General features: G+C 46.6%; 1 protein-coding gene across 19 annotated transcripts in view; it reads right to left on the bottom strand.

The window, feature by feature from the left end:
* Positions 1-1,152: 1,152 nt before the first annotated feature.
* Positions 1,153-12,410, bottom strand: part of ZNF667 (zinc finger protein 667) — a 28,605-nt gene continuing 17,347 nt past the window's right edge. For 15 of the 19 annotated variants that reach the window (XR_011646413.1, XR_011646414.1, XM_058280913.1 and 12 more), the window contains 2 exons: positions 10,509-10,601; positions 1,153-3,935 (listed from right to left, as the gene is read on the bottom strand). Coding sequence is in view for 17 of the 19 variants with exons in the window: in XM_071209472.1 (XP_071065573.1) it covers positions 2,356-3,935; positions 10,509-10,601 (1,673 nt within the window). In the remaining 2 variants the exon portion in view is untranslated. Of the gene's footprint in view, positions 3,936-4,199; positions 9,871-10,258; positions 10,338-10,508; positions 10,602-12,410 lie in introns of those variants that run through there. The other 4 variants (XM_058280910.2, XM_071209477.1, XM_071209478.1 and 1 more) reach the window with 4 other exon arrangements.

Genomic DNA, 12,410 nt, shown 5'->3' with positions numbered 1-12,410 from the left:
CCTGCCCTAGCAGCACCGCCGTGGCCAGGAACCGCCTACCTGTCAGCAGCCCCCGAGGCCCCTCACGGCCGCCCCGACCTGCCACGCGCACCCAACGTGCCCAGCGAGGGATCGTGGGCCCAGCCTGTTCCCAAGCCTGCTGGGCTGCCAGGGGGCCTGGGGGGGCGGGCAGTCCATAAAAACCCGCAAGCAAGGCACGCGTGCGCCACGCCCCCCTCCGCAGCCCCTGTGCGGGGTCTGGGGGCACTGGCCCCCACTCCAGCTCTCTAGGCAGGGGTCACTCCCTCCCCAACACTGCAAGCGCTAGCTGGTCCCCCTCCCGTCTGCCCCTCCTGTCTGGCTCCCGGGCAAGACCCTCGAGGAGACTGGCCTCCTGGAGGGAGGACGCGCCTGCTCACGGCAGCTGGCCCTCCCCTCTGCTCTCCCGTCTCCATCATCTTGTGGGTGGCTACTGGCAAGGCAAAGGCTAAAGGGCCTCAGTGACTGGGTGACACCACGCTCCCACCTACCTGCTCGGAGCCCTCCCTGCTCTGTCCTCTGCGCTGGCGAGCCGGCCGGGGCAGCCGTGTGCAGGACCAGGAGGCGTCTCCCGCACCCCTCGGGGGAACACAACCTTGGGCGCCTTTAGTTACTGTGACTCTGGCTGGCGGGGCCCACCAGTGACGGCTGCAGGGATGCCGCCGCAGCGGTGCTCTGGAGACCGGCCTCCGCGGGCCATCTCGCCTTTCTGGCCGTCTTGGCCTGGCTGCAGGAGCTCCGCTCGAGGCGTGCCCTGTGCTCCATGGGTTCAGGCCGCAGGTCTCACGATGAGCGTCTGCACAGGGGCTTACTTTCCTCTTGGTGCAGCTCAGCACTCAAAGGCTGGCGAGGGTCCAGTGGACGGGTGCTACCACTCAGCCAGGCCGAGGCGCTGGATACTGCCCAGCAAGCGGCAGCGCTGCGCCACACTGACGCGGCCGGGTTCCCATGCTGAGTCCCAGCCCCCTAGGGCTGCCCAGCACTGACTGTTCCAGCAAATAGGCAATAGAGTGGATGGAACCCACTCACCACCCGATCCTCTGTGAAAGTCCTCCCCTGACTCTGGTCGCCGACTGCAGCAAGTCTGAATTCAACGATCTTCAAGTTGACCAAGAAAAACACCTGACCATGAGATGGCAGTAACACGTAAGCTGTTTATTGGGGCTGCGGCTTTGACAGGCTCTGACAGGCATGCATGTGAAGGGGCAGGCCCTCACAGCAGGAAACCTTCCAGAGGCCAGCCAGGGGGCCACCAGAGGGGAGGCAGGGAAGGGATAACTCGCCAACTCCTGAGGAGGGGGCCGGGGGCTTCCACGGCAGGTGCCAGGGTCAGCTTTATGGACACCCTCTGGGCTAGACAGCCCCAAAGGCCTAGCAGCATGGCGCAGTTGCTGTCAAAGATTCTTAGGGTAAGCAAAGCAGGTTGACTCCAAATAGCTAAAAATTGCTTATTTCAGCTTTAAAAAAAAAAATTGAATCTAAGTATTTGAGTTTTTTGCCAGTGGGTTTTTCTAATAGCTCCAAGCTGCTGTGAAGAAAAATCACCACAGGGCCACTACCCTAAGGCTATCTTTGGCTCCTTTAACACCCCACATTCTACACATGATCTAGTCCACGTCGGTGTCCTTACATGAAAATACTGATATTCATATAAATATAGACAATTTATTTCCAAATAAAATAATTTTTTCCCTGCACTGAATTTCTCATTCTTCGGTACTTCCTGGTTCTTTTCCAACTGGCCTGTGTCAGCCATGTTAGATTTCCACACCGCACAGCTCATATATCCTCAGGTTCCTGGAGACCGTCCAGGGAGGACTTGCTCCACACCAATATGAGCGCAATCTTCATCCACTTAAAGACTCGCTCCTCTTTCTCCTCATCCACGTTTCTGCTGACCAGGAATTCCCTCACATTTGATAGTTCTAAGTTCTGAAGGAGAGACAAACTCTTCACACGACCTCAAATCAGGCTCAAAGCCTGATTTGGACTTCACATCCCACTGTTGGATGTGACCAGTGAAGTATCTTTAGAACTGTACTGAAATTAGAATTCAGTAATTCCTATGAAATGAAGAATGGTCTTCCATCATGATGACTGACCCAAACTTCAGCACTCGCTACTTTGAAATTAAAGACCGGTGATAACGTCACTGCCTCAGTTGATTTCAAATCTTCAGGTCAAGTCGCAGGTGACATTTTCTCTTTGGCTCTCAATATGGGACCATTTGTCATCAAACGGTCCCATATATACAACATGTCTGTGGCACAGAGAAACACATTTTCCCATGCCTCTGCGGCTGCTCTGTGGACACTCTTTTACAGATTTAAAACCACTCTAGGCTTTTTCTTCAGAATGTGTATTCTGATGTCGAATAAGGGATGAGCTCCGACTATACGCCTTTCCACATTTACTACATTCATAGGGCTTCTCCGAAGAATGACTCCTCTGATGTCGAATAAGGTCTGAGCCGCTGCTGAAGGCCTTCCCACACTCAGCACATTCGTAGGGCTTCTCTCCCGTGTGACTTCTTTCGTGGAGAATGAGGGATGTGCGCTGACTGAAGGCCTTCCCACACGTCTGGCAGGGGTAGGGCTTCTCTCCAGTGTGAATTCGCTCATGCTGGGCAAGGTGTGCACTCTGACTGAAGGCCTTCCCACACTGATCACACTCATAGGGCCGATCTTCGGTGTGAATTCTCTTATGTCGAGTAAGGGATATTCGGTGACTGAAGGCTTTTCCACATTCCTCACACTGATAGGGTTTTTCTCCAGTATGAATTCTCTCATGTTCAATAAGAAATGACTGGCGGCCGAAAACTTTGCTACATTTATTGCATTTGAAAGGTTTCTCTTCAGAATGAATGTTCTGATGTATTTTAAGGTTCGCAATTCCAGAAAACATCTTCCCACATTCCTTACATTCAAAGAGTTTCTTTTTCTTTGTATGAACTTTCTGATGTTGAATAAGGGATGAATGCCGATTACAGACCTTCTCACATTTATTGCATCTGTATTGTTTCTCACCATTATGAATTCTTAGATGTAGAATAAGGGTTGAAAGCAGCCTGAAGACCTTATCACATTTATCACATTTGTAGGGTTTTTCTGAAGTGTGAACTCTCTGATGAAGCATAAGGGATGAAATCCTACTAAAGGATTTCCCACATTTTCTGCATTTATAAGGACTCTCTAACATGTGATTTCTCTGCTGTAGATTCTGACTTAAGGACTTCTCAGTTTTCTGGGTTTTCTTTCCACTATGAATTCTTTTATGTATAACAAGGACTGATTTCTTATTGAAGCCTTTTCCACAAATACTACAGTTATGGAGTTTCTTTTCACCATGACTTGTCTTATGAAGCAAAAAGGATGGCAGTAGATTGAAGGCTTTCCCACATTTTCTGCACTGGTGGATTTTCTCAACAATACAAATTTTATGATGTAAACTGAGGGATGGGCACGGCCTCAAAGCTGTTCCATAGTCAAAGGTTTGCTTTCCATCATGCATTCTCTCATGTAGAATAAGGGTTGTTCTTTGATTGAAGCTTTCCCCACATTTATCACATTCATGGCTTTTCCTTACCAAATGAATTCTCTGATGAAGAACAAGGGATGAGATCCGCCTGAAGGCTTTTCTACAATTACTGCATTCATAAGGCTTCTCTCCAGTATGAAAGTTCTGATGAAATTTAAGAGATAAACTCCCACTAAAGGTTTTCCCACAGTCGTTACATTTTAAAGATTTTCTTTCTGAATGCCCTTTCCTGAGTTTTATTAGGACTGAATTTCTTTTGCAGGCCCTCTTTCTTGTGGGAACTTTCTGTTGTGCAGAAATTGGTTTCTGATGGATGCTTTTTCCAGATTTGTTGCACTGATTTGGAGGTAATTCTTTCGTCTCACACTTAGACCCTGAGTCTGAAAGACATCAAGAAATTAAATGTTTCTGTTTTCCTGTGCTGAAAAAATGAAGCCTCTATAGTAGAAATGTAGGTATTAGCACTATCAGTCAAAATAACAACACAGTGACGATAACCATGTCTTCTTATGGTTTCAGTTACCATACTAAGAATGTCAAAGAAATACTGGAATTCAGGAGAGTTTGGAAGTTGAAAATGAATAAATGGTTTTACTTGTAGGAAAATTTTTATACCATATAATACCACATTAAACTCCATTGGCTGTTCATTAGATAAATATATTTTTATTACATGAAATATTCAGAAAAGGCATATGTGCAAAGACAGAAGGTAGTTTAGTGGTTGCTTGCCTGAGACTGGAGGTAGGAATGGGGATTACCTATAAATAGGCATGAAGTATTTTATTGGGGTAATGAAAATGTTCTAAAACTAGATTATGGTGATGGTTATCCAAATTGGTAAATTTATCAAAAATCACCAAATTTTATAACATGTAAAATATACCTCAGTAAAGTTAAAAATTTTTAAAAAAGTATTCTTTAATTGGATCTTAAAAAATCAAACCTAGCCATAATTAGAATTGTCTATTCAGATATTTAGAAAGATGAAAACTTTCAACCCAGAAGTAGGAAAAAAGAAGACAAAAAGGTAACATGAGACTTAAAAAAACAAAACACACTAACTAAATGGACCAACTAAATGGTCCAACTAGTATAGAACATGAAAGTACATTATTTTAAAATATAACTACTTTTGTTACAGACTGCTTACAAGACTGAGTGAATGGCACAATAAATAGCACACACAGGGCTGCAGAGCTATGCTGTCCACTAGCCACATGTAGTTACTGAGCAGTTAGAATGTGGCTGGTCTGGTTTGAGATGTGCTATGAGTGTAATATATACACTGGATTGTGAAGACCTACTATGAGAAAAAGAATGTAAACTATCTCATTTTTAAAATGGATATGTTAAAATGATAGTCTTTTGGATATAATGGGCTAAATAAAATAAATTATTAGAATTAATTTCACCAGTTTCTTTTTTATTTATTTTAATGTGGATACTAGAACTTTTTTCACTTGTATCTCACATTATATTTCTATTGGACAGCTCTGCTTTAAAGGCTGACTTGGAATTTACTGAAGTCCTTGCCGTGTAACTATATCACTTTGAGAAACTCTCTTTAGTTCTACTATCATCAGGACTGTAATCTTTCAAATGTAGATACTATTACCTACCTCACAGATTTTTGTGATAACCAGAAATAACATATATAAAATATCTGGCACATACTACATAATTCCCATTTGCCATTGTAGCAATTGAAAAACTGAGAACTGAAGCTTTCTTGTTTTTCTTAGATAGTTGGACATTTAGAAGCAATACTCCATTTGAATTGAAATGAGGTTATTTATGGCCTTTATTTATCCCACTTAGAGATGCTAGTCATATGTTTTTTGTAGGTATATTAATGTGTTTGGTTATGTGGAAATACCAAGCCCTTGCTTGGTATTTTATACAATACACAATATATGACATGTTTACCATTCTGAAACCTGAACAATTCTGAATTGTGAAGCACATGTGGCACAAAAGGTTCTGGAGAAAGCTTTGTGGACTTGTGGTTATTTAATATATGGTAGGAACTACTATTATAATTTTATTCCTAGAAATAATACAAAACAACCTGACCAAATGGGGAATTAAGGAAGGGAGAGAATGGAAATCTTCACAGCGAACCTAGTGGCACTGACCAAAGAAGAAACCCAAGATTTACCCAAAATTCCTTCCTGTTCTGTGCCCTGCAAGCTACATTAGAACTGCTGCCTCTCCCACCCCACTTTTCTCAAATTCCTGTATTCTTTTCCTTCTCCTTTGTGCCTGCTTCACCTAGGACCTCACTAATTCTTACAGTCCCTTCACTCAACTCCCTGTCTTCAAGGCAGAAGTCCCTTAACTCACATTATGCCTTGAAATTAATCTCAGGTGAATTCGTTCAATATTAAAATATAAAAACATTTTTTACAAAAAACATAAATAATACAATAGAGAATACATCAAAATTCTAGAGGGCAGATGAATTTTTAACAATAGAAAAAACAAGAGAAATAACAATGTGAATGCCAACACCTTCCACCATGCAAAAATAAAAACCTTTTTATATACCAAAATAGAAAAATAAGAGGTAATAAAATGCCAAGGCAAAGGAGAGAATGGGGAAAGATTTGAAGCAAATGTGATGCCAAACAGTTGACATCTTTACTATATTAAACCTCACTATTCAAGTTGAAAAGAAAAAGACATAAAGTTCACTAATAGATGGAAGGGGAAAGATTGGGAGCAGGAAATATAAAGAAGAATAAGTAAAAACAGAAAACAAATGCCAACAATGTATGAGAAGGTTGGTGTGGCCTATCCAGTGTGGGCTGAAAAGCACAGGCTCCAGCAGTCACTCAGGTGCAGGGAGGCTTTTCTAAGCCGCCAGCCCTCAGCTAGGCCTCTGCTTGCTTGCGGGGGACAGAGGATCCTAACAAGTGTTGTGAGCATTAAATGAAATAATATACGTGCAGGCCCTAGAACGGAACCTGCACACAGTGAGCTTCAGTACATGTTGACTGTAGTTAACTCACTTTATTAAGAAAAAAACGCAATGACAACATCTGGTATTGGTATGTAATCAAACCCCGGAGTCATTTCAGAAATATGTATCTGGGGCCTGAAAAGCGGTCCTACCCTTTGGACCCAGTTATCCTATTTCTGAGACTTAATACTAAGGAAAAAAGCAAAAAACACTTATATGGATACACTGGAAATGAGAATCTAGATGTGTAATGGTCTATGAGCAACCGTAGTAACATAATTTCTATAAAACAGTAAGTGAAAATGGCAAAAGTATATGACCTTTATAACTATGAAAATTACTTCCCCCCAGCATGGGACATGACTCCCAGGGATAAGCCTCCCTGGTGCTGAGGGATTACTACCAAACACCAGCTGATGATGTAACTAAAGACCTTGAATAAAAGGGTAAAATCAGACCAGCAGAATATCTCAGCCTACATGTAATATCAGGTGTTAAAAACTGCTTTTTGACCTGGAATAAAAAGGGGAAATGTAAAGGACAAATGAGTTTATATGGCTATGAGTCTCCAAAAGAGTCAGGAGGTCATTAGAGGGGTTATGTTTACGCATGCCACAGCAGGGTCCCAGAGATAGCCAAAGTAGATACAATCCCAGGTACTGGTTCTCCTGAGGGCTATGGAGACCCACAGGTTCTACGGTCATGGCAGATGGCTCTGGAGTTCAGTGCCATGTCAGCTGGCCCTACTTTGGAGTTTGTGTTCCTGGGTGTGATGGAGTTGAACTCAGATGTGACCTTTCTATGCATGCCTCTTCTGTCACTTTTAGCAGACCTGTGGTTAGCACTGGGGTTGGTGTATACTCAGGAGACCTGAATCTCTGAACTGTCCATATGACAGCCGGGCCCTGAGCCTCAGCAGACTTGTACTCCTACCCTCTGGTTTATTGGACTTACCCAAGCCAGCTAACAGGGAGGTGAAGAAGGTCAACCACCACACCAGGGAGCCAAGAATGCCTACAACTGCAAGCAGGAGAAATGCATCCATCATCCATGTGGAATCTAAGCCCCTCTTGATATAGAGGTGGAGTGGATATCACTATCCCAGGGTTAACAGGATGGAGGAATAGAGTATGGGTTAGAGTGGACTTATTGATATTCTATGATGGAACTACTGTGACAGTATGGAAGAAATTGTAGCACTGATGTGGAGAGGGTGGCCACGGTGGCTGCTGATGGTTGGGAGAGGGAAGAAGAGATATGGTATGGGGGTATATTCAGGATTTGGAGTTGTCCTAGGTGGTGCTGCAGGGACAGATGCTGGACGTTGTGTGTCCTGTTGTGGCCCACTGGGTGGACTGGGGGAGAATGTGGACTACAATGTGGACCACTGTCCATGTGGTGCAGCACTGCTCCAAAATGTATTCATCAAATGCAATGAATGTGCCATGATGATGAAAGAGGTTGTTGATGTGGGAGGAGTGGGGTGAGGGAGGCGGGGGGTATATGGGGACCTCTTATATTTTTTTAATGTAATGTTGAAAAAAAAAATAGAGAAAAGAGAATAGGAAAAAAAAGTAGTATGTATGTTTACCTATTTTCTTCTTTTGCTCACCTTAATGTAAAGTGGTTAAATTTGTTTTCTAAGTAAAAAGTGTTTTAATGAAGCACGTTTCCTCTCCTTCCCACATGTCGCGGCCTGTGCTGTGTGACCCGTCTTCTGCTAATACACATCACTTAAGCTTGGAAGCCTCAAAGACCCTCAGGACCAGCTACTTGTCAAGGGCTTCCAGGTTCCCACTGCTGTGGCCCGTACCCTGTCTCCTTATTCGCATCCGTATCTGCGTCCTCACAGGTCTCTGCGTGCTCTGCCTGGCTCCAGAGACGCCTCTATGTGGCCCGTGCCCGCTCTCCCCATCAACGTCCTCACAGGTCTCTCTGTGTGCTTCGCCCTGGCTCTGGAGGGAACCTCTATGTGACCTGCGCCCCCTCTCCACATCTGCGTCCTCACAGGTCTGTGTGTTCTGTCCTGACTCCAGGGGTACTTCTACATGGACTGCTGCCCCTGCCTCTTCATAGATCAAGATGTTATTGTACTTTTCTACTTGGATACTCCATTCATTCTTAGAATTAATCACCCCTCCTTAAAACCAGGCCTTCTACAAACAGGCTTGTTTCTACAGTCCACACACAGCTAGAGGGACTCTCGTACAATCTAAGCTGGGTTCTACCTCTGCCCTGCTCCCCTAGCTCACTCCTGTAAAACCCAACCCAACTCCTTTTCTGGGTCCCACAAGGCCCCAAAGGGCCCAGGGCCGGGGCCCTGCTGCCTACTGCCCACACCCATCCTCAGCTGGGAACAGCCACACCCTGCAGAGCCTGTCCTCGCCACTGCACCTTTGCACTTCCTCTCCCACCTTTCTGGAGTTGACTGCCCCTGCTGCCTGCCAGCTGCACCCCTCCTCGGCTGCGAACAACCAAGCCCTGCAGAGCCTGTCCTCACTGCTGCACCTCTGCACTTCCTCCCCCACCTTTCAGGAGCTCTGACTGTCCTCGCCCCCTCACTGAGTCCCATGGCCCTCGTTCCCTTTCCCTGCCTCACTTTTCTTCAGGGCATCCACACTCCTTGGTACGTTACTGACATCTGCTTGTTTATCTGTCTGTCCTTCGCACTCCAACTGTGTTGGGGCAGGGCTCTGTGTGTGCACTGCTTTACCTCCTTGGCAGAGCGCCTGGAGCAGCACCCAGCATAAACAACGTGCTCCAAAGCCGCTGGGCCAGGCCTTCTCAGTCTCCGGCCTCCAGCCCTTGGGGCTGGGCAGCTACATCCTGGGACTGGCAGGATGTTTAGCAGCACTCTTGGTCTCTGTCCACAGATGCCAGCAGCACCTCCTCACCCAGCTGTGACAATCAAAAAGGCCTGCAGACATTGCCAGATGCCCCCAGCTGAGAACCATCGGATGAACTAATGAGTGGCACTAGTTCATCTAGGTTCAGAAACCCTGACCTGAGAATGCTCTCCTGCCAACCTCTGAACTCGCTCTCTGAGCTGGGATGGTTTGTGTCTTGTTTCTCCTATGGCCACATGGGTTATAATGATAAGTGGTTAATATTTTGTCATTATTATAACAGCATACATTTATTAAGCACTGCTCAAAAGTCTTCATGACATATATCATCTCACTGAATCCTCTCAGCAACCCTGTAAGGTAGGGACCACAGCTTTTGCCTCTCACGCGGGAAATCTGAGGTCCCCAGAGGTTAAGCAATTAGCTCTATCGAACAGCTTAGTCCACACTGCTGACGCCCAGCTCCCAGCAGGGTATGTGTCCTGTCTATGTAGAAATTCAGTGCTAGTTAAAGAGACAAACATATAGAAGATTATACAGCCTGATCAACCAAAGTGGAATCTGTTAGAAAAGGGAAGGAATCATTGAAAAGTAGCCAAAAAGAAAAAGAAAAACAAAACAAAATGAAAAGTAGACCAAAAAAAAACCAAACAGGCATGGAAAGGCTTTTTTTTTTAAGGAAGAAAATCATGCAATTTGAATATTGCCATTAGAGGTGAAAACACACCTTCTCTGAGAGAGGGCGATATGAAAGCAGAGATGCAGGGACAGTGATGGGTAGGGGTGAAGGTGGTCACGGCAAAGCTCTGGGAGCAAGCCTCCTGCGGTCCAAACCCAGCTCCTCTGCGCTTCCCAGCAGAGCTGCGTCCGGCAGTGCCTCAGAGGAGGCTAGATGGCTGCGACCGTGCGTGGGTCCCTGAGCCCCTGGTCCGCAGGCTTGTCATCCGTAGAGCAGGGCTAATACTACTTCCCTGACATGGACGTAGGGCAGGGGGAACCTGGGCTCGGGAGAGCACCTGACACTTACTGGGCTTTTCTCCCACAGACCCCTGGACCTCAGCAGTGGGGGAAGGGGCTCTGCAACCCTGTCTTAAAGCGCCGCCCCCTCCATCCAGTGGGCTCTTACAGACGTTCTCACTCACCAGGCCCCCGGCGTCTTCGCACTGGCTCCACCGTCCAGGGAGCTTGCCCTTTCTCCAGCAGAGTGATCACATTCGGCCTCCGAAGAGACAATCCTGCACACGGGACAGAATGGGATTGACTGTGATGTGGGAGGGACAGAAACCAGAGCCACGCCCAGGGTCAAGAGGAATTGCGTTGACACGCGGAGCAGAGCGTGTGAAGGGCAGCGCAAACGGGGAGGATTAAAACTCAGTCAGCCAGGAGGATTAAAACTCAGTCAGCCAGTGGAGCCATTCGTCTCTGACTCTAAGAGGCAAGCTATTTTCCTGGGAAGCTGGACCGGATCCTTCTGAGGCTGGTTACTGAGCTGCTTGTCGCCTTTCAGTTCCAAGTCCACGCTGTGCCTCAAGACGCTGGGGCTGGAGGTCAAAGCACTTGGCCTTTGCCAGCTGCCTGTCTGCTCCACCGTCAGAGGCAGCAGCGGGAGAGGGGCGGGGGCGCCAGGACGGGCTGGCTTCCTGTCTCGTCACATCACCCAGCACTGGCCCCTGACCCCAGCAGCAGAGCTGGCTCCCCCCGCCACTCCCAGAACTAGCCTCATCTTGTCCCCTGAAGTTGAAACAGCCAGGCAGCAGCACTGCCTGCCCCCCCGAACCCTGAGTCCCAGCTCTGTGGGGCCCCTCCTTCAAGTCCTAGTAATCAGGATGGAGGCTGCACCAAGCACTCACTCGGTCGGTTACCCCTGCAGCCTCCCAGCACCCATGAAATCCACCCTCACATGAAACGCTCCCTTAAAACAACTGAGGTGTCCTCTAAAGGTCATTTACAGAGCTACCACATGACCCAACAATCCAACAATTCTGTTCCTAGGTATATATCCAAGTGAAGGGAAAACATACGTCCATGCAAAAACGTACACATGAATGCTCATAGCAGCCTTACTCAGAACAGCCCAAAGGTGGAAACAACCAAAATGTGCACTCTAACGGTCAATTTCAGGTGTCAGCTTGGCAGAATTATGGCGTCCAATTGTTCAGTTAAGCAAGCACTGGCCTGATTGTTACTGTGAGGGTATTTTGTGGATTTAAGTCATTAGTTACACGACTAATTTCTCCACATGAGAGAAGAAAGGGGGAAGAAAAGAATAAAGGACAATTCACAGCTCTGCCAAAATTGTCTTTGCAATTATTACTATAACAAAAGATGATTTAATATGGTCACAGAATGTATTTGCCTGGCTCACAATGGAAAAAATAGCATAACCTTGGCCTTTATACAGCCAAGTTAGTCAGACACAAGCTTATAAAGAGAGAGAGACTTCCAAACTACAACCTGCACACTCTCTTATTTAAGATGAAACCTAAGACAGTATTTTTTTTAGGAGGTACTGGGGCTGAACCCAGGACCTCGTACATGGGAAGCAGGCACTCAACCACTGAGCCACATCCGCTCCCCAATGAAAGCTGGTTTTTCACTTGTTTGCTTTTCTGTTTTTAGGAGGTACTGGGGAGTGAGCTCAGGACCTCGTACATGGGAAGCAGGCGCTCAACTACTTGAACTCCATCTGCTCTCCTCAAGGACAAATTTTAACTTAAAAGATGCATTTAGTAGGAACCAAGAAACTCTCTATTTAAAGGAATATGAAAATCACCGAGAATGTTTTGAATGACAAAAGCTGCCAATGCTCCTTAGACAGTGAGAATTTCTTCCTGAAAACGACATCTTGTCACCAGAAGACCCGCCTGGGGCATGAGACCTGAGAACGAAGGGAAGAGGCCGAGGGCAGCAGCAGGGAGAGCTGGAAAAGCTGGGCAGCTGAGGCCACGTGCCGTCAGGTAAGCGCCAAGCATGCGAGGCCGGACCAGCCTGCGGTCACCCTCGCTCCCCGTGTGCGCCTCGGGGCATGGCCGCCAGAACCGGCC

Source organism: Dasypus novemcinctus, chromosome 18 (genome assembly GCF_030445035.2).
Source record: "Dasypus novemcinctus isolate mDasNov1 chromosome 18, mDasNov1.1.hap2, whole genome shotgun sequence".
Classification (NCBI taxonomy): Eukaryota; Metazoa; Chordata; class Mammalia; order Cingulata; family Dasypodidae; genus Dasypus; species Dasypus novemcinctus.
This window is presented reverse-complemented; position numbering and strand designations above follow the sequence as displayed.